This window comes from Odontesthes bonariensis, chromosome 12 (genome assembly GCF_027942865.1).
Source record: "Odontesthes bonariensis isolate fOdoBon6 chromosome 12, fOdoBon6.hap1, whole genome shotgun sequence".
Lineage (NCBI taxonomy): Eukaryota > Metazoa > Chordata > Actinopteri > Atheriniformes > Atherinopsidae > Odontesthes > Odontesthes bonariensis.
The window spans coordinates 23,049,393-23,068,288 of record NC_134517.1 but is presented as its reverse complement, the minus strand read 5'-3'; the positions used below and the strand labels follow the sequence as shown (position 1 = coordinate 23,068,288).

The window sequence follows — 18,896 nt, the reverse complement described above, 5'->3', positions numbered from 1 at the left end:
ACAATCTCCAAGCTAAACCCCACATGCTGAAAATAGCATGTTTTGACAAAGATTTGGTTCAAGTTATAAGTAAAGCCTGCCGGGCTCTTTCAGTGAATAGCTGTAAAGATCTATAGAGAACACAAGCATCACACCTGCATCCTGTACTTAGCGCCCTCTGAGATAATTGTGATTAGTTTAAAGAAATAGACTCAGCTCTTAGTCCCCCCTGGTTCCACGATGATTAGGCCATGCAGACAGACCAAATACCAAGTCTGCAGCACAGTGCTGTGGAGTGGGTCTGGCTATTTGTGCTATATTTGGGCAAATTGAAAAAGTGGGTCCATGTATTTTACACAGACACAGACTCCTCCAATCTCCTGTCATACACTGCTACTTGTATGACAAATGTACAACTCTGCTAACTGGGAAGTGAAGCTCCTTAACCTGTGGAAACACATCGCCCCGGCCAAGGGCCTCATTAAGCAGATGAAATGAGGACTTTTGTGCTTTTGGGATCTGCAATGGCTCCATCTCAGCCAGGCTCCTTCTTTCAGAGCCCTTCAGTATCTCAGCAGCAGCCCCCTTTTCACAATGAGAAGAATGTGATCAAATGCAAATGGCCCCCTACTTATGTCCAATTGTCACTTCAACATTAATTGTAGTGGGCAGCGGCATAGCAGGTTTTTGTTCCTTGGATACACTGCTACGCAAAGTCTATAACCACACACACACACACACACACACACTACTTGTCCTAGATCAAATGTAATCAGAGACAATAGTTGGCTTCTTCTCCCTGACCGTGCCCCACCATACCCTCCACCTCTGCACACACTTACTGCAGCCCCATCACAAAGCAGACCACATTTTTTTGTCTTAAGTTCAACTGTCAAAATCTTATTTGTTTGCAGATGAAATACCACCTAGAAGTAGGCAATCGTAAGACTTGGGGAGCCTAGCAGGCAGACTGTACGAACAGCAGCTCTGTATTTTTCCTACGCCGTCAAAAGTAACAACCTGCAAAACAAAGCGAAACCTGGTTCCCGTAAGTTGCAACCACGGCCTCGTTCTGTGTGAAGTCCCGTGAGACCCAACTGAAGGTTTTACAGCATTGTCAGTAGACTTAACAAGTCTTCTAAGCAATGGTCGCCATAGCAATTAGACATTCGTTTTCACACAGCCTCCAAAACATCTGAAACACCCAATTCAAACACGGTCTTTACGGCCCTCAGCCATGTTTGCCAACAGAGGTATGCACAAACATTCTAACTCCAAACGACCATCTCACAAAGTTCACTGGCCTGGGGGGCAATTTTTTTCCTAAAAGAACACCTTGATTTGCATCAAGGTCAACACTTTGAACACAGTTTCCTCTTTGTGAAACCAGTAAAGTCAGACAAACAAACCCAAAAAAATTGCGTGTGCAGCTACAGGGAATATGATGCTGTATCCTGCCTGGCGTAGACTGAGTGACGTTTTTCAGGGAGCGAACCTGATGACCTGCACCGTGATGATAATCGCAAAGTAAACGGCTTGCAGCAATACCATGGATGCATATGCTCTGCAGTGCAACTGACTCTGTCCATGACATCCTGCTGCCAATCCAGCCTTTACGGCCCTGAGTTTCCTGGCTTTCAAACGGTAAAGACTTCTAAGGCATGAGAGTAGCAGTAAATGTTTCCTGAAGCCATTTTCGCATGTACGCTTGAGTTCGGAAATTTCTATTAGGCATTGTCCAGAGGAGGCGTGTGTGGGAACGCAAATGTCGACCACAGTCTGAAAAGACTGCAACGTTCACCCAGCTAGCCTTTCAGTATAACGTCCAGACAACATCCAAATGAGCCCATTTGTGAACACAGCGAGTTAATTACAGTTTCACTTGCCCGGCGAGTGTGTGCTAAGGACATTTGCCGCTCTGTATTTTTCTGCACCAGCATATCACTGTCTAATCCTTTTGCCCACGTCATGCATACGTCCAAATAAATGTAGCATAACTTTTAACGTTAAAAACAGTCAGTGTGGTCCACCACACTCACCAAACATGTATTTGAAACATATCTCATATAATTAAAAAACTGATATTGAAAGTAATCACCAGAAGCAGCCCTAATGTTATATGTGTGTGTGTGTGTGTGGGGGGGGGGGGGTCGTTTCACATTTTGCTATCATACAGATTTCTACCATAATTACAAGCTAAACTCAGATGTCGGAAATCAATGAATGAATGTAACGTTCTAAATGCCCCATGTCGCTCGAGCATGGGGGAACGGGCTCGGTTTATTTGATCCTGCTCCAGGAGCAGTGACACCTTCATAGCAGAAATGTGTCATGACATACAAGATGAAGGATTATCTTCAAAGTGCAGACAAGATGCCCACACCAAACAAGTGCCCCTGTCCGTGCTCGGGAATGAGATCAGAGAGCTGCAGCAACTGAAACAAACCCATAACTTTCCCCCCAAACAGCTGAGCGATAAGACAAGAGCACTGAAGCGGGTGAAGTGCTCATCAGACGTGTACTGCAGACTGTCTCCAGTGTGACTGGGGTTAGTGTAGAGAGGAGAGCCAAGAGCACTGCAGATCTATGCACGCGTGCATCTGTGCAGACAGAAGTGTCTCATCTTCCTTCTCTTTGTCTCCACTGGTCTTCGTCCACATTTGAACACACGATAGGAGGAATCAATAAGTCTATGTAGAGCCACCAGATGAAGAAGAGGGCGAGCTCCCAAGCAGCAAGCGGTGGAACATGACTAAAATCTGGCAGATACACAGGCAGCCTTTTATCCCATTCTCTTTTCCCCCCTCTAGTTTCCTGTGTCCCGCTGAGTCTGCAGAGCTCATGAGTCCCAGGTAGCTCCTCTCATCGTGATATGTTTGGGCCACATGAGGCCGACGATTATTAAAAGGCTCAAGGGTTTTTTCTTTTTTGACTAAAAATAACACTGCAGACAGAAGACCCATTTCTAAAAAGCTGGTCACGAGAGGCAAATTCAACCCACATGCCGTGTTCCTCTGCAGTCTGCTGCCTCATATGATGCCAGGTCTGTTGCTAGTCAAACTTTCTAGTAAGTCAGCACATGCACGCACACAAACAGGACAAAAATTAAGCAAGGTTGCTATTCTGATGCTAGACTTCAAGCCAAACCCTGCCCCCTTTTTTTTACGCTTCAGTGTCCACCTCCCACCTGCTTAAACCTACATTCATATACCATCACACAGACAAATACAGCCACTGATCCCCTCCCTTCCTCTCTCCATTTTTCCCCTCCCAGCGTGTGAGCCACCTACATGGAGGAGAGATGAGCCTCAGACTCTTGCTCAGACTTGAAGCAGTCTATCTTGGTCTCATAACTGCAGTTCCCTTGTTAATGACAAGGGAACTGCCCCCCCCCCCCAAACCATCTCACAGAGGTTTCTGGAGCCAGTACTTCTCTCCCGATTCCAGACAAATTTTAAGGCAGAGAAATTAACCCCAAACTCTCCCCTCACCCCAATCATCTCTGAAATACTCAGACCTCTCTGGGAAATGATACACTTTGTGGATATCAAAAAAGAAGATCTACAACAAAGGAATACAGGAGAAGCTGCGATTTCTCCGGTCCTATGATTGGAGAGCCATAATGTGGACATGAAAACTTGAATACCTTACAGTTCCCAGAGTCTAAGTTGAGTCCTTTTCACACAATATCAATGGCTTCATCAGTCCATCAGAGTCGTGGCATTCAGTCAATTACTCTCAGGTTACTTTCCAGTAAATGTTCAGCACACACCCCCCCATGCCCTTGAAAATTAAAGAGAAAGCCACTGTGCATGTACAATATTTGCAAATAGCACAAAATCGGACAGCAAATCAAGTGAGGCACAATAAAGTGTTCATAGAGTCCACGTTTTCTCACAAAATCACATCTCATCTCCCAAAAAAATGTCTTTGTAGCATGCGGTGGGTGTGTAAAACATAGAGGCGGAGGATGGAGGCATTGGAAAATATGCCTTTTCTGCATGTTTAAGCTTGCTGAACAGTAGGCGTTATTGAAAGGAAAAAGAAAGTCAAAAAGCTTACTGACGTCTTTATTCATAGAGCTTTAAGCTTTTTGCCGTACAGTAACAGCAGTTTTGCAGAAATGTAACAAGACCTCCGGCCGAGGACACGTTCTCAGCAGAGTCACTGCTGCGTGCCAGGTGAGCAGCCGCTCCGCACCCCCATAAAGCCCTTCATACCCTACGTAGTTTGTGTCGTTTTAGCCAATCACATCCATATCAAGCTTACAAACATGCAGCATTGTGTTAAGATAAAATGACAAAAAATATGAGCTGTGGAAAAATGTCAATAATTCCCCAGCCATAGAGCAGCATCTTCAGGTCCAGCTCGGAAAAAAAAAAAGAAAAGAAAAACGGTTCGGAGCTGGAGCTGGATATCACAGACAAAACCACAGAGGAGGGAAGCTTAAACAGAGCTGTTATTTATTTACTTAATAACAGGGTCTGTGGGATTCCTCTGAGCGACTGATCATCAGCCAAATCAATTCAATACTGCAACAAAGCAATGCTGTGGGTGTCGGTCCATTAACGTGACTGCTGCCGCAAGACCACCGACGCCAAACGTTACAGAAAAGCACCAGGATGCTCATTCAGACACCAATGGCTCAGTGGCCACTAGATTACAGAAAGCACTTTGTCTTTGGATTTAAATACTAAAATAAAATACAGAGTATGGAAAACTGAAATATAGTAGGGAATCCCCAACAATGTGGAGGCTTCAATGTTTGTTGCTTAAAAAGAGAAAAACTTATTCGTCACCTAATAAACCAACAGAAATTTCAGCTGCTTTTATTTTTTGTATTTTGGCAAAGTGTAAAGTGCAGTTAGAGGATAGTTTTAGACCAAACAGCGGACACGTTACTTCATAATCTAACAAAAAAACAACTTGGTGCAGTTGTAAGTCACTGGATTCCTCTGTTGGCCAATCAATTAGCTAACTCATTATTTCAAAGCAACATGTTGACAATAAGAAAACATTCCCACTGCGGACTCTTCGATCGATTCCAATCTTCCAACAAAATGTGGGATTTTGGCTGATGGTTTACTTTCCTTTCATAAATTAGAAGAATTTGGTATTCACATTTTTCCCTAAAAATCAACCAAATGTCCAAAAGAAGAGCAAAAAAATACTTAGTCTCCCTTAAACTCGTCTAAGAGTGAAGTGCTCAAGGTTTTTGGACAGAGCTTTATAAAAATAGAACATCCCACTTTATCTGACATTAATAATAGCAGAGGCTGTTTCCCATCTCGGGGTTCCACTTTGTAGACGGTTCCCTATGCACTTGTCTTACAGCCGGCTGCACAAAGTTATTTTCCAGCTCGACGGACAGCTTGTTTGGATGAAAATTAGATTGTAGCTCAATGTCTGCCGTACTTCAGCTGGAGAAAGGCATTGTTTTGAGTGTTAACAATGCTTCATTTATGAGTTATTGATCTGAGAAGTTTGAATCCTTGAATACTGTTGATCGTGAGCACTGAAGGGGAAAAAGACTTTGTGTCACTGTGATGTTAAGATCAGACCCCTATGCAGATCCATGCCGTGCACTCTTTCAGAAAACGCTAATTTTGTGCACATTAATGAAGTAAAACCACAAGCTTTGTGACCAACAGTGAAGAACCTTAACCAACTTGTGCTTCTCAAATACATTAATAGCCCGACACTACCTTTGGTTTGTTGAACGTGCTAAACAACAAACCTGGTCGTAGTGTCATGAATCTTACAACAATAATGCTACCTCAGCAGATATGCAACCATGTAAATTAGTCAGCAAACTTAAAAGAGACACATTGTAAGACAGCCTGGATATCATTACACGATCAGGCTTTACGAGCCCTGACCAAAGAGATCTTGCTAAGTGGTACTACGACACTGTGGTAGACTTGCAATATGTTTGCGCTCTTGCAAAAAGGGTGGAGTTGCCATCAGGTGACTAATCACCATCTCCAATTCCAAACAAATGTATCGCATGCGTATTCTTAAAGTACGTGATAAGGTCTCGGTCTTATTTGGTCGGATTTATCAGCGGCTGATCTGAATGCTCTTTGCAATAATCGGGCCAAAAATCAAACGACACAAAAACAGTCAGTAGGCTGATTGTAAGTGTCAAACTTAATTTCCTGCCATCCAGGCTCTAAAATGCTTAACACCAAAGGCCTTTAGTGGTCGAGTGATTTTGATTACTTTTCAAAACCCTTTGTAAGACGTTTGTGGATCTGAGTATGAATATGCAGACGCCGTTTAATGCAATTGAATACAATAACTTTAATCAATAAAAGCGATTCCTGTTAGCGCCAAATCTTTAAAAGTCAGGGAGCATGCTTTTGCATAATCAGTCTGGTTATGCATACATAAGTATTCCCTTTGGCAGACACATCTCCTATAAAGATAAATAGTATTCGAGTGTATTCGGTCTTAGTTCGGAGAGAGATTCCTTTGCTGCCAAAGCACCGAAATCCACTTTATTTTTCTATTTTCTAATACAAGTAATTGGCTGGGAGGCACTGCTTTTACACGTGTCAATCTCTTATCTCATTTCCAGCGTAAGTTGCCATGGTGATACAACCCTACCGTTAAGAAATGAACCAGCGTCATGATGTTGAAAATCCAAAGCTGAACTTGAAGTTACCTTGCTAAGCCTGTAATCCTGCTTCGCAGTGCAGGCCCCGGTTCTATTGTTGTGAATGCATTGTTAGTTTAAGAGAAGCACAACTTCCAACTGGCTGAAGTTACTGCAGGCAAGCTGTCTGAGACATTACCCTGAGGCAAAACAAAAGCACAACACGGTGGGGAACAAGAGGGGGAGAGAGCCCGGTCACGGCCGCAGCAACCTCAATCAGGCCGGTGCCCGTTTCCCCAGCACAACAGGAAAAAACCAGCGTCCCTGAAGAGCTCCTGGGGGTGAACCACATACCAGCCCAGACTGTCTGACGTCTCTTTATCTGACCACTATCTGCCAGACTCCTCAATGCAAGTCCCTGAGAATGGCAGGCACTCACAGAAAGGCCAGAGCTCAGCCAGCAGTCAGCAATGGGGGTTGCATTCTCCAGATTACACAAACACACAGCCACCAAGTGCCACTTACCTGAGCAGCGATCCCTCCACCTCTGCCACGGCCTTTTCTTTTCCTTTTTCACCTCACGGAGCAGTGCATCTCTGACACCTCCTTTTCTAATATTAAAGTTGAAAAATCTGACAGCTCTCTTTAAACCAAAGGGCAAGAATTTCTTGATGGTGTTCATTAGTGCTCTGGTAGATTATGAGCGGCACTAATCCATGCTTATAAAATACTCTCCCCCATCAGACACTATAACAGCATAGGTTTCAGTGTCAAGAAAGTTACATACACGCATTTGAATGCGGGCCACCACACTGCATCACCAAATTAATAAGGCGTTACTTTCAACCACACAGCAAAAAACTGACAGACGTGTGAGCCATTAGCGGCGAACAAAGTGATTAGTTAGCTGAGATGTAATTTTGAGGTTGTGGGGGGGGGGGAAGTTGATTCTGAGGGAGAACACTTAGGCGTGAGACATTCCCCTTCACACGTGTGCAATGCAATCAGCACAATTATCTCTGGATGCTTTCAACTAGCTTCAACACCTCCGTAATGAAGTTTTACACCATCTCATCAGCTAGTCTACAGGCTCTGCATGTGATTGCTCCTCTAACCTGATCAAAAAACACTTCCTGTTTGATCTGATTATTCCACAGCTGGGAAAGGCATGTCAACAATTACTCTGTCCTTTGATTCAACGACTGCATTTGTGATGTTATAGTAGCTCCTCCACCCCTAACCGGTTCAAAATTAAACCACAGTTGGCTGTACCTGTATTAGAACCCCCTCCTCCTCCTCCCTCATGCAGGACTGAATTGTTATGTTAATGCTGCTGCTCAGCGTGCAATGATGAGACACACGATCAAACCTGAACGACCCTCCCAGAGACAGTTTACATGACAAAAACTCCCAACAAAGTCACAGCCAGTTGCAATGTTGTGAGCCTGATTGCATTTGCCAAAGAGAGGACGGCGACCCTGATCAGCCGCAGTTGCAACCAGGCACGAAGTCTTATTCTTTTTGGCCTGCTGTTCATCATTACTTATCAGCGCATAACATCTGCCTGTGACGGTCACTTTAAATAAAGGGCTGGAGTACGAGTAAACGAAACGCAGCTATGCGTTCACACCGATTCAAGACGAAAACGAAGGCTAAAGCGAGCGTGTTTAGCTGGGAAAAAAAAAAAAAACACAAAGCTGACCGAGATTTTTTTACGAAGCTAAACTCAGAGGAAGCCAGCGTTGGTGGAAGGGGGCTCATCACGCAGCCTGGAGCAGCAGACAAGCAAACTTTTCCACGTCGCAGTCCACAATACAGAACTAGTACAGTACAAACTGCGTTAAAGTGCGTTAAGGTTCAACTTACCTCGCAGGTTATTTTGTCAAAGTGTCTAATGTGAGGGGCTCGGAAACAGGCGCAGGTCGGACTATTCAGCCATCTCCCGAGAATTCACCGACTGTGCCCGATATGTTTTCCAAAGTCTGAGAATCAGAGCCTTCATGACGCCAACATGATCATCCGTCGGTCGCTTGGGGTTGGGAGGGAAAAAAAAAAACAAAAAAAAAAAAGTGACGAACTCACTCGATGCTCACACTGAGGAGAGATGCAATAGGAAGAGGCATTCTGTAACCTTTTCCTCCTTCACATGTTAGCGACGTCTGGGCTTCACAACTGGGAGTCCGGCGGCGGCGTTTGGGAGGTAAAAAAGAAAAGCCAGGATTGGTGGAGGAAGTTACCTTGCAGCGACTTACTACTGTACTCAGGCGGCGTCAAGTGACGTCAAACACAGACAAGCTTCCGGTGATACTTTTCAAAACAAAACGACATTTCCCCTTCCTGGTTTATAAGGCGTTCAGGCGAAGTGCTTTGTATTAATAAGGAAACCTTAAGGTCAAAATGTAGACTTTTGAGTTTACAAGCCATGGCTGTAAAAGTAAAGGAAGTGAATGGTTCCAAATACACTTTACACAAACGCTCTTTTTTTTTTTAATTATTAGAAATGGTGTGCACTTGCCTGCCAATGCTGTTGTGTTGCATTATTTGTTATACACAATTCCTTCCACTAAAGAAACACATTTGATTTGTATTTGATTCAAAAATATGCATTTGTATCGTCATATTCACGATTGCACCACTAATACTCTTCCCACGCAAGCAAAATTTGGAATTGCTTTTGCGTCTGCTTTTAGATTAGATTAGATTCTGCTTTGTTGTTATCGCACAACAAGTATACACACAACAAAGTCCAAAAGTTATGGGAAAAGATGTAAACCGGTCATTTGCGTATAAGGCGCTTCAGAAATTATTAAGTATGGTGTGAAAGGATGATGAAAACGATGCTTTCATGAAAACATATGTTTTCATGAAATTTAACTATCAGAAGTCAGAAAATCTTTCTTTTCATACACATACACATATGAGCAGTCCTGCATTGTGTGTTAAAGTGTATAAGTACAATACACGATGTTTACATACTATGGTCTGAATAAAGCTGATGGATATACATTCCTGTCACCCTGGTGTGAGGCAAAGTGATTGGAAATTTAATTCAACCTACATTAACTAAGATATATGCAAATATAGATGCTTTCTACTTTTTAATGAAAGCTGAAATCCATGGCGTCATTGTACACTTTACTAGAAGTTGTAATTCGGTTTCCAAATATGATGAAAAAACTCTAAAAACATAACATTTGTGTCTGATCGAGCACTCGGTGCTCGACTGTTTGTGACTGTGAGACTCCAGGTGTTCGGGGATTGATTACTCCTGTATGCAGTTATGAAGTTGAGCAGCGACTAAAAGAGCACAAGTTACAGCCTCGCCTCCGTGTATGTTATTCACAATTCACACGTTAATAGTCACGCAACAGCATACAACTACAACAACATTCCTTTGAAAAACTCATCTCGGATTCCTCATCTCGCCCCAAATACTTACGATGCTTTGCATTTTACGCTGAAACTGAAGCGAGTATTTCCTGTCCTTGACGCAGTGTCGCTGGCCAACTTCACACGCATGTTTTTTTTTTAAAGACCTTAGCTATTTCTCTGGCTCTGCGCATGTTCTCGGCTTTCAGTGGGAGCGAGTTCCTTGCAATTTGTAAATACCTGAGGCCACAGAAACGACAGTCGTGTGTCGAAACGGCGAGCTTGAAAATGTTGTCTCCCCGTGAACGTAAATACACAGATGTGTTCCTGACGAATACTTAAAGAGACTTTAATAAAAGCTTGATCAGCTCTCATTGTGCAGAGAAAAAATAAAGAAACCCTGTTTGAAAAAAAATATGAGCCATTTTTGGACTGTGCCTCAGTAAATGTAGGCTTTTAAAATACCTAAACATTATATGTGTCACGTCAAAAAGTCGTGCAGTTGTATAAAGATTACACCCACATTTTTGTAAACAGAAATGTAATCTATCGTGACTACATATAATCCCTTCATAAAGCTTATCCTGGAAAAAAATAAAGCAACAGAAAGTTTTTGATTTTCCACAAACTATCATTTGTATCAAATCAAATCAAGATCAAATCAACACAAACAAGCACATTGAGGGTGTAGTCTACTCTTTGTCTGTTATGAGTGCTACTCTGGAACATTTATCATTATGAGTATGGCCAAATCATACTCATAACCATCTACAGGTGGGGTCAATTGATTATTTTGACTTTGTCGCACTAACATGTTAGGTAACAAATGGTCTCTCACATACGCACGCGACAGGACTACACTACAACAAGCAACTATGTACAAGTTTGAAAGAAGCAAACGCACAAATGACCAATCACAAATGGAAAGCCACCTCATCTTCATATAGGAATGAATCAGTTCTGGTGTACATGCACACAATGAGCATGTCCACACGCTTGTGGCACCTGAAGTACATAACCTACATGCATTGCACACAAGACCATCGGTAACAAACAGCCTCTAACTTCTAGCTTATATCATCCAATAAAGACTCATACATTCAAAAGAGCATGTCAAAAAACACTCAACATACATTTAAATAAAAAAAAAAGCCAAAGGGTATAGTTTACTGACAGCAACCCTATATAGATATATTCAAGGTTAGTCCCCACCACAAGCTAAAAGGATCCCTTGCAGGCACCTAATTTATGTTATGAACCGGCTCATTGGGCAGCAACATAAAATAGAGACCAAACTCATTTGCTTATGGAGGTAAGGGTTTTTAAAAGAAAATTAACTTATTGGTTATTGTACCAAAAAAAAAAAAAAAACAAGCAGTAGAAATAATAAGAGTGACGATCTCTTGGTTGTGTGATTATTTATTTTTTTTTATGCTGCACACCAGACATGCCTTATGTCCACACCTTCACAGGTGCAGCCAATGAAACCAATTAGGTACCCTGCAAATACTCTTCAACCGCCTCTACAAACATAGTGAGGATGCAGAGGGAGGTAACAAATACATTAACAAAGTATTCTAAACAACATTATGGGTTCATTCTAGTTAACTATAGCGTGTAATCTGTTTACATTATCCCATATACAAATTGAGGTCCAACTTTTCCGACTCACACTTGCATTTCTTTGATATTGGCAAGACAAACGTGCGTCTGCCTGTCATAAACGTGACCTGCTATCAAAAGTTCGGCTTTATTCTCAACTTTAACTAACCAGCTGAATACTGGCGTGGACTCGAGACGAAAGACCCCGCAGCGTACTTGACGCCGACATCGGAAGCTCGCGCCTCCGAACAGCAGCTCTACTCCAGAGAACTCCGTTTCCATGGAGACAAGGTCACAACTCCCAAACAGAGCCACCGCAGCAGTTTGTTCTCCGCTTTCAAGATGAATTCAGAGTAAGTAATTAAGTTAACTTTTTTTTTTTTTAATCTTCTCTGTTGGTTGTGACGCGTGTTTAACTATAAGCTAAGACACATTAGGAGTCAGTTATCGTTATTCAGCATACGCCTTGTTGCTTTAACCTCAATGTCACCTTGTTGATGCTGTCTCGACAACGCTAAACGTCGACGGTTTGTTTCCGTTTCCTCTAGAAATTCCTTAGTTCTCATCAGTGACGACCTTCTCCAGTCAACAAAATCTGGCAAGCACACCTATTTGTATTACTTGGGCAGTGTATCTCACAGTCAACAGGTAGATTGACTCGAATAAATGACTGTACGTTTTCTTTCGTGACCCACCAGGTGTCAAAACAGGGTACCTTGCACTAGATGGCCATATCTCGCAGATCCCTGGGCTGTCCCCAACCATCGGCAAACCTCCACAGGAGAGGACCCGAGGACGAAGGGCTGCAGTCCTGGACAGTGATTCTGACTATGTTAAACTTGCAAAACAAGGAGGACATAAGGGTAGAGCCATGCTGTTGCCACATACCCACAAATGTTCCTTTGGCTGGATGTAGATCTGCTGCCAACAGTCTATTTCTGTTTGTTTTTGTCATCAACGACAGGACTATTGTGGTACGAGGAGACATTTACTTCTACACCGACTCCATACAAACCTCCAAACTGGTTCGGTACGGAATCAGGAGACGCCAGAAAATCAAGGTGCTTGAAACATCTGTTTTCAGATTATCATGTACTGAGAAGCACTCACGTTTTGTTTGTTTTTGATGCTTACAATGCTTCCACATCCGTTAGGCCTTTCTCTTTCCATCATTTATTCAAGCCGCCGTTAAGTGTTGGATATATTTGTATCCAGAAACTGTTCTTCTTTCAGTCTAATTAACAGCGAGGAGAAGAAAAACCCTGGAGCTTTTCAACCACGAGAGCCTCCCTTTGGGACTGACAGTATGTCTGCCTGGGAGAGGGATGATGACAACTGCGATGAAAAAGAGAAGGTAAACAGAGAAATGCACAAGTTGTTGAGAAAGTAAGTTGGCCACTTGAAAGTAGCTCCACTCGATTTGTTTGTTCTGTCAAGATTCTGTGTTTTAAGTCTAAATTGAAGGGTTGTTAAAGGCACTACCCCCACACACCCACCTTTTGGCTCAGTTAGTTGTTTTTCAGTGAATTACTCAAAATGAGTGTACACTGCTGAGTTGCAAGGAGAAAAAATAAGCACAAAAAAAACTCATAATATACCGTGACTTTGTTTTGTTTTCAGAGCATTGATGACCATAACAGCCAGATGGTGGACTTTCAGACGTCCAGTAAACATTATACCACCAGTAAATTCAAGAGGACGTAAGTGCTTTTGGTCACAAGATGGTGCTGTTGCTCTGTAACATGTTTACTGTGAGCAGCGTCTCACACCTCCTAGAAACAGACCAGTATGAACAGAAAAGGCATATTTATTGGAGTCCTAAATGAAAACCTCTGGTCTAAAAGATAAAAGTACACTCTTGGAATCACCAGAAGTAACCTCAGCAGTTCCCTTTGTAAAATTAACTGTTAACCAACAATAAAAGGCATGGACAGTTGATTAAGTTTGCCTTAAAACAATAGTTGGATGCCATCGTGTCCATTCTGAAAGTGTTTGCCTGCTATTATAGTTTCACACACTGGCGTTAATATCGTGTTACAACAATAGCTTATGAGCAAGTTGAGGAGCTATAAGTAAAGCTCCTGATGGCTGTACTTTAAATATCCTGATACACTTTCCATTTCTAATTATTGTGACATGTAATAAACATTATTTGAAGTCACCATGTGGCTCCAAAAGATTCGGCTCAGATAACTCAAGCAGATTATAAAGTTAGTCTTATATTTATGAAAGTTTCCTCCTCTTGTCACTTCTGTTTTACCGCAGTTCAGCAGGGATGCACATAGAGGGAGATTGTCAGAATCTGAGGTTTTAAAAAGATTGAAAATATCCTCCCGCTGATTGCAATCCACATATTTTCCAGTTTTCTAATTGTAGGACACAATAAATCTCACCCCCATCATTGTGGTGGAAAATATGATTTTCAAATTCTTTTTAATTTTGTTTCACAGATTTAGACACCAAGTTAAAATCTTTAAAAAAAAAAAAAAAAAATGCTGAGAGAATTTTGAGATTCTCACACTGGTGTAAATGGGCCTCCATATTCATGTGGTAGAATAAACACATATACTCTTATCAGGATGGTCAGCTGATAGATCCATGGATATAATGCATCTTTAAACACTTTACCTCAGCTTTATTGTTGGACAAAGGGTTTTATTTAGTTTACTTATATTAAATATGTAGCTGGAAATTAAGAATTTGGAGTGACTATAATGAAAAACTAGTGAGCAAAACCTGTTTCAATGGACATATGCCCATCTGATATTTTAAGAGTTGTTTGTGTGGTAAGTAGCATTACAAGCCACGGGCTAGACAGCTGATACAAATGTGTACTGTGTGTATGTTATGCATACATTCTAGTCCATATGTCCCACACACTGTTGTGATGACAAAGCAGAAAAGCTCATGAGCGGGCTGCACAGACGGGTCAGATAAAACATCCTAAAGTGCAGTGGCAGTTCTGAATGTTCACCTGTTTGTTTTGGCTCACAGCTGGTCTGTACTGTGTGCTCACTGTTCTTTTAGGGAAATGTCAATGACTTGTCAAAAACCTTAAAAGAACCTGTCGGTTTCACTGCAACAGAAACTGAACGAAAAGGCCACAAAGGACCTACTAAAGAAGAATGATAAACACTTTAATGTCAATACAAGCAAACCTGCTAAAGCAGTGAGATTGTTTTACTATACTATATGCTTATGCTTATGCGTTACGTTCTTGTAAGAAAATTATTTAAAAGAAAAGAGATTCTGGATATTTTCTGGAACATCAGTGACTGAGTGTTGGTCCTTACTTTTCATTTTGTTTTCCTATCATAATAAGGAGTTAGGATTCCTTAACTTGTTTTAAATGGATCATTTTTACAGAATTGGCATTTGGTTAAAATGTGAAAAGAAAACGACCAGCTGTCCATGCCTGTGGCTTATTGTGTGTACTTTGTTAAAATAATACTTCTGTAATCAGTAGCCAGAGTTTATCTCAGGAGTCGGTGTTGTATTAGTGAAGTTTAGGGTCCATGTTTGATGTTTACTCCACTGCAATCTCTATGGCCGATCTCGCAGCCTCTTTGTGGCAATGTCAAAATGTGACATTTCTTTAGAGAAACTTATCACCTGATTTCATTGCAAGGATAAAAAAATTATGTTTCCAATACATTTGAACTCATCTTGGTGCTTCTGCAGAACATTTGACAAGAAACCAGCACCTGTTGACATGTCTAAGCTGTTGAGGGGTGGGTATGCAGAAGACGGCAAGCCAGTACAGTGATACGTCAAGTAAGTCCCGCAGCATTTCATCAACAGTCTCTGTGTCAATGTAAAGCATCTAAATCTCTTTTATCATGCTTTAGGAATGCATTTCAAGTGCAATAAAAGAAAAAGAAGGCAAGCTGTTAAGCAATGTATTGATTTTTATGAGACTTCTATATGATAGCCGCCATGAAATGATAGTGACAAAATGTGTGGCGTAAAACTTTTAAGGTTTCAGCCATCGAGAATTTACGATGCCTCTTGACATTATAATGTAGAGCCATTAGGAGATTATGTGGTGATGATTGGTTATATAACTCTTGCTCTTTTCCATTTTCATGTCAACAGACTGGAACACTGCCAGGTACGCACAAGAAGAATGTACAAGCTCAAAGAGGAACAGTTGCCATGTTTTCCTCAGACATTAACTTCTATACTTTTTCATACAGAGCTACACCACAACATTTTAGTTTCAACTGGTTTATTAAGCGTATAAGTGCTTCACTCAACTGAAATATGGCCTTTTGTGTATTGTGACTGTTGGTGGCAATTCATTAACTGCATCTGTAAGTAAAGACGACACAGTTCCTGCTGTTTCTCTCAATTTTTATTTTTTTTCAAAATGGCTGATTCCAATAAAATCTAAATGATTCAAAACATTGCTTTTTTTTCTTTTTTCTTTTTACCAGTACTGTACTTTTAAACCACCAAATGGTACCTGCTCTTTCAGATTGATATTTGTCCTCTAAATGAACACCACAAGGGTTGTTTGTGCATCAGTTTTACTCTGTATGTCACTGTTTTGATATGTCAACGCAATGCATGCATGCCAGGGTCAGAGGTTATCTCCATGTTCTCTGGGTGAGTTATGTCACAACACGTCAAGTATTAGCTGGAGTTTAGACATTTTGCACTCCTGCTCGTTGTTATGTAAGATTTAAACATAACAGTGTTTGTCACATATTGTTTTCTCACTGTTGCTAGTATGAATTCCTTATTTTACCGGTTAAGTTTTTTTTTTTTTTTTTTTTTTAAATGAGTGACTGATCTCGCTCTGTTTGGGACTGGTAGATGTATTTGTGAGGGCGAGGACTGCTGTTACACCTCTTTCCAGAACCAATCAGTGCCAAGGTCAGGGGTCACCACTATATCAGCTCTGCAGATGGAACTGACTTTCAATTGAAAAGCAGCTGAAGCAAGTGCCTGGAGGTTTTACAGCAACATTTGAGGACATTCTTAACTTTATTTCAAAGCATCTGCAGCCATGGCACCAATTCTTCTGAACTGTATGGGAAATGAGCACAATGACTACATCAAGTAAGTATTTGGTAACTTCAAATAAGTTTTGAATTGAAACTTTTTTTCTTGTTGCTCCTCTGTAAAGGCCTTTGTCTCCTCATCATCTGCCATATTCAATTATTATAAGTCCACTTAGTTCTAGTCCATACTCTGGCTTCACTTATGCTATTCTAATGTGAAAATTAAATGCGCTTAGGCAACTGGTCCAAGTGAAAAATCCCAATTTGGACACCATGGAGGAGGACATTCTCTACCACTTCAGCTTGGGCACCAAGACGCACAACCTGCCCGAAATGTTTGGAGATATTAAGGTTTGTGTTACTAATTCAGACTAAAGATATTATTCTTAGAGGTGAAAAAAGAAGTTGACTGCTAACTCTGTCTTCATTCGTTTTTCCTTAGTTTGTGTGTGTTGGTGGAAGTGCAAATCGTATGAAGGCTTTTGCCCAGTTCATCCAGCAGGAGCTTAAAGTTCCAGGAAACCCAGAAGAAATCAGAGATATCTGTGAGGGAACTGATCGTTACTGCATGTACAAAGTGGGACCGGTGCTCTCTATAAGTGTGAGTATTGCATAACTTACAGATTGACATAAACTGTCCTTGCAGACCCCTTTAAGACTGGCTTAATTAAAAAGCATTTTACAGATTTCTAACAATTTCCATACGTGTGTATATATTGCAGCATGGCATGGGAGTCCCCTCCATTTCCATTATGCTGCATGAGCTCATTAAACTGCTGCATCATGCCCAGTGCCGCGATGTAATCTTGTTTCGCCTGGGAACATCTGGTGGAGTCGGTAAGAATTGTTTTTTTTGTTTTAAAGGTGATAAAAAGCTTTGCACTGATTGAAAATAAATACAAAACTTGTGCTTGGTGTCATCTCCAGGTTTGGCACCAGGAACGGTAGTGATCTCTGATAAAGCAGTGGACTACTCTTTCCGCCCACAATTTGAACAAGTGGTTCTGGGTAAAGTTATAACCAGAGGCACTGAGTTAGATGAAGGAGTGGCCAATGAGCTTCTACAGTGTTCCTCTGAGCTTGAAAACCTCCCAACTGTTATTGGAAACACCATGTGCACCCATGACTTCTACGAAGGTACACTCCACTGAATTGCGCGCAGGGATCTTAAAAAAAAAAAAAAAAAAAAAAATGGATATGATCCCATTATTTTATTCACTTGTAAGATCTCTTGTATTCATCATGTACTGAGAGCGACTGCGTTTTGTCTCTGTAGGTCAGGGCCGACTTGATGGAGCTCTCTGTTCCTTCTCACATGAGGAAAAACTGGAGTATCTGAGGAAAGCTTACGAGGCTGGAGTGAGAAACATTGAAATGGAGTCCACTGTCTTTGCTGCCATGTGTCGTGTCTGTGACCTCAAGGGTAAAATGAAAAAAATAAATAATAAAATACACTGAAAAAAAAAAAAAAAACAGCTTACAGGTCGCTGTAAATTATAATCTGTCAATTAGCCTACTTTTATTATGCAAAAAGAAAGATAAAAAGTAGAAAATGTTTGTGGTGACGTATGATTTGACCAATTATCTCCAATATGACAACCAAAAAAAGGAACTTGTCCTATATTTTCACTGATATCTCCCTTTTCTCCTCAGCGGCTGTAGTCTGCGTCACTTTGTTGAACCGCTTTGATGGAGATCAGATCACCTCCTCTCATGATGTTCTGGTGGAGTACCAGCAGAGACCTCAGATGCTGGTGTCTCACTTTATCAAGAAACGTTTGGGACTTCTTGTCTGAAACCACTGCACCTTTAAGACTGTATATAGCTCTGAATAATATGTGGATATGTATATACATATAATGTGGTTAAACGTGTTGGTTTTTGAATTAGACACTTATTTAAGAGTCAAGATTTAAGACTGATTTCAGTGATGAAGCTAAAATATGAGCCTGTTGCTTATATATATATGTAAGTATGTATTATATCTTTTAATATTAAAGCTTCTGTATTTATGTTGTGTAATAAAAATCTTCAATATAATGTGTTCTGTAAACGGATTTCCATGTCAATGCCAACACTGCCTTTTACAGGCAGTAGCTATAACTACAAATGAAAGCTATACAGTGAACTATTCATAATCCTGAGGGGATGTTTATAGGCTCAACAAATCCACTTAATATTTGAATGACTGGAAAAAAAAAATGCAACTGGAAATTGTTTGCTTGTAGTGAAGATCCACAATAAGTGACTTAGTTGAAAAGACTTGTCTAATTATTATCTTTTGCAAGTTATCTCATGATCAAAGTCTGAAAATGTCAGTTCAAACCTCCAAATGTAAGCAG

General features: G+C 41.1%; 3 protein-coding genes across 3 annotated transcripts in view; 2 read left to right on the top strand and 1 right to left on the bottom strand.

Annotated features, from left to right (window-relative positions):
- LOC142396724 (activin receptor type-1-like) overlaps positions 1 to 8,831 on the bottom strand; it is a 29,405-nt gene extending 20,574 nt beyond the window's left edge. Inside the window, exon 1 of the mRNA XM_075479755.1 lies at positions 8,444 to 8,831. The gene's annotated coding sequence lies outside the window, so the exon portion shown is untranslated. The remainder of the gene's footprint in view (positions 1 to 8,443) is intronic.
- A 3,402-nt stretch (positions 8,832 to 12,233) lies between these two features.
- Positions 12,234 to 15,904, top strand: LOC142395979 (uncharacterized protein C7orf57 homolog; the record flags this gene model as incomplete). Its single annotated transcript, XM_075478526.1, has 6 exons — positions 12,234 to 12,411; positions 12,513 to 12,609; positions 12,782 to 12,902; positions 13,169 to 13,248; positions 15,230 to 15,322; positions 15,644 to 15,904. Coding segments are annotated over 5 exons (561 nt in total), but the record flags the coding sequence as incomplete, so codon positions are not given.
- A 417-nt stretch (positions 15,905 to 16,321) lies between these two features.
- On the top strand, positions 16,322 to 18,416 carry upp2 (uridine phosphorylase 2). Its single transcript, XM_075478723.1, has 7 exons — positions 16,322 to 16,612; positions 16,791 to 16,905; positions 16,997 to 17,155; positions 17,277 to 17,391; positions 17,482 to 17,691; positions 17,831 to 17,977; positions 18,208 to 18,416. The coding sequence occupies exons 1-7, from the start codon at positions 16,560 to 16,562 to the stop codon at positions 18,348 to 18,350; spliced, it is 942 nt and encodes a 313-aa protein (XP_075334838.1). The 5' UTR covers positions 16,322 to 16,559; the 3' UTR covers positions 18,351 to 18,416.
- The last annotated feature ends 480 nt before the right edge of the window (positions 18,417 to 18,896 follow it).

What these genes read in the sequence shown, in the direction of transcription:
- upp2 (XM_075478723.1), top strand. Translation starts at nt 16,560, where the DNA reads ATGGCACCAATTCTTCTGAACTGTATGGGAAATGAGCACAATGACTAC. An exon ending in GACCGGTGCTCTCTATAAGT is followed by an intron (nt 17,156 to 17,276) that starts GTGAGTATTGCA and finishes TATATATTGCAG; the next exon opens with CATGGCATGGGAGTCCCCTC. An exon ending in GGGAACATCTGGTGGAGTCG is followed by an intron (nt 17,392 to 17,481) that starts GTAAGAATTGTT and finishes TGTCATCTCCAG; the next exon opens with GTTTGGCACCAGGAACGGTA.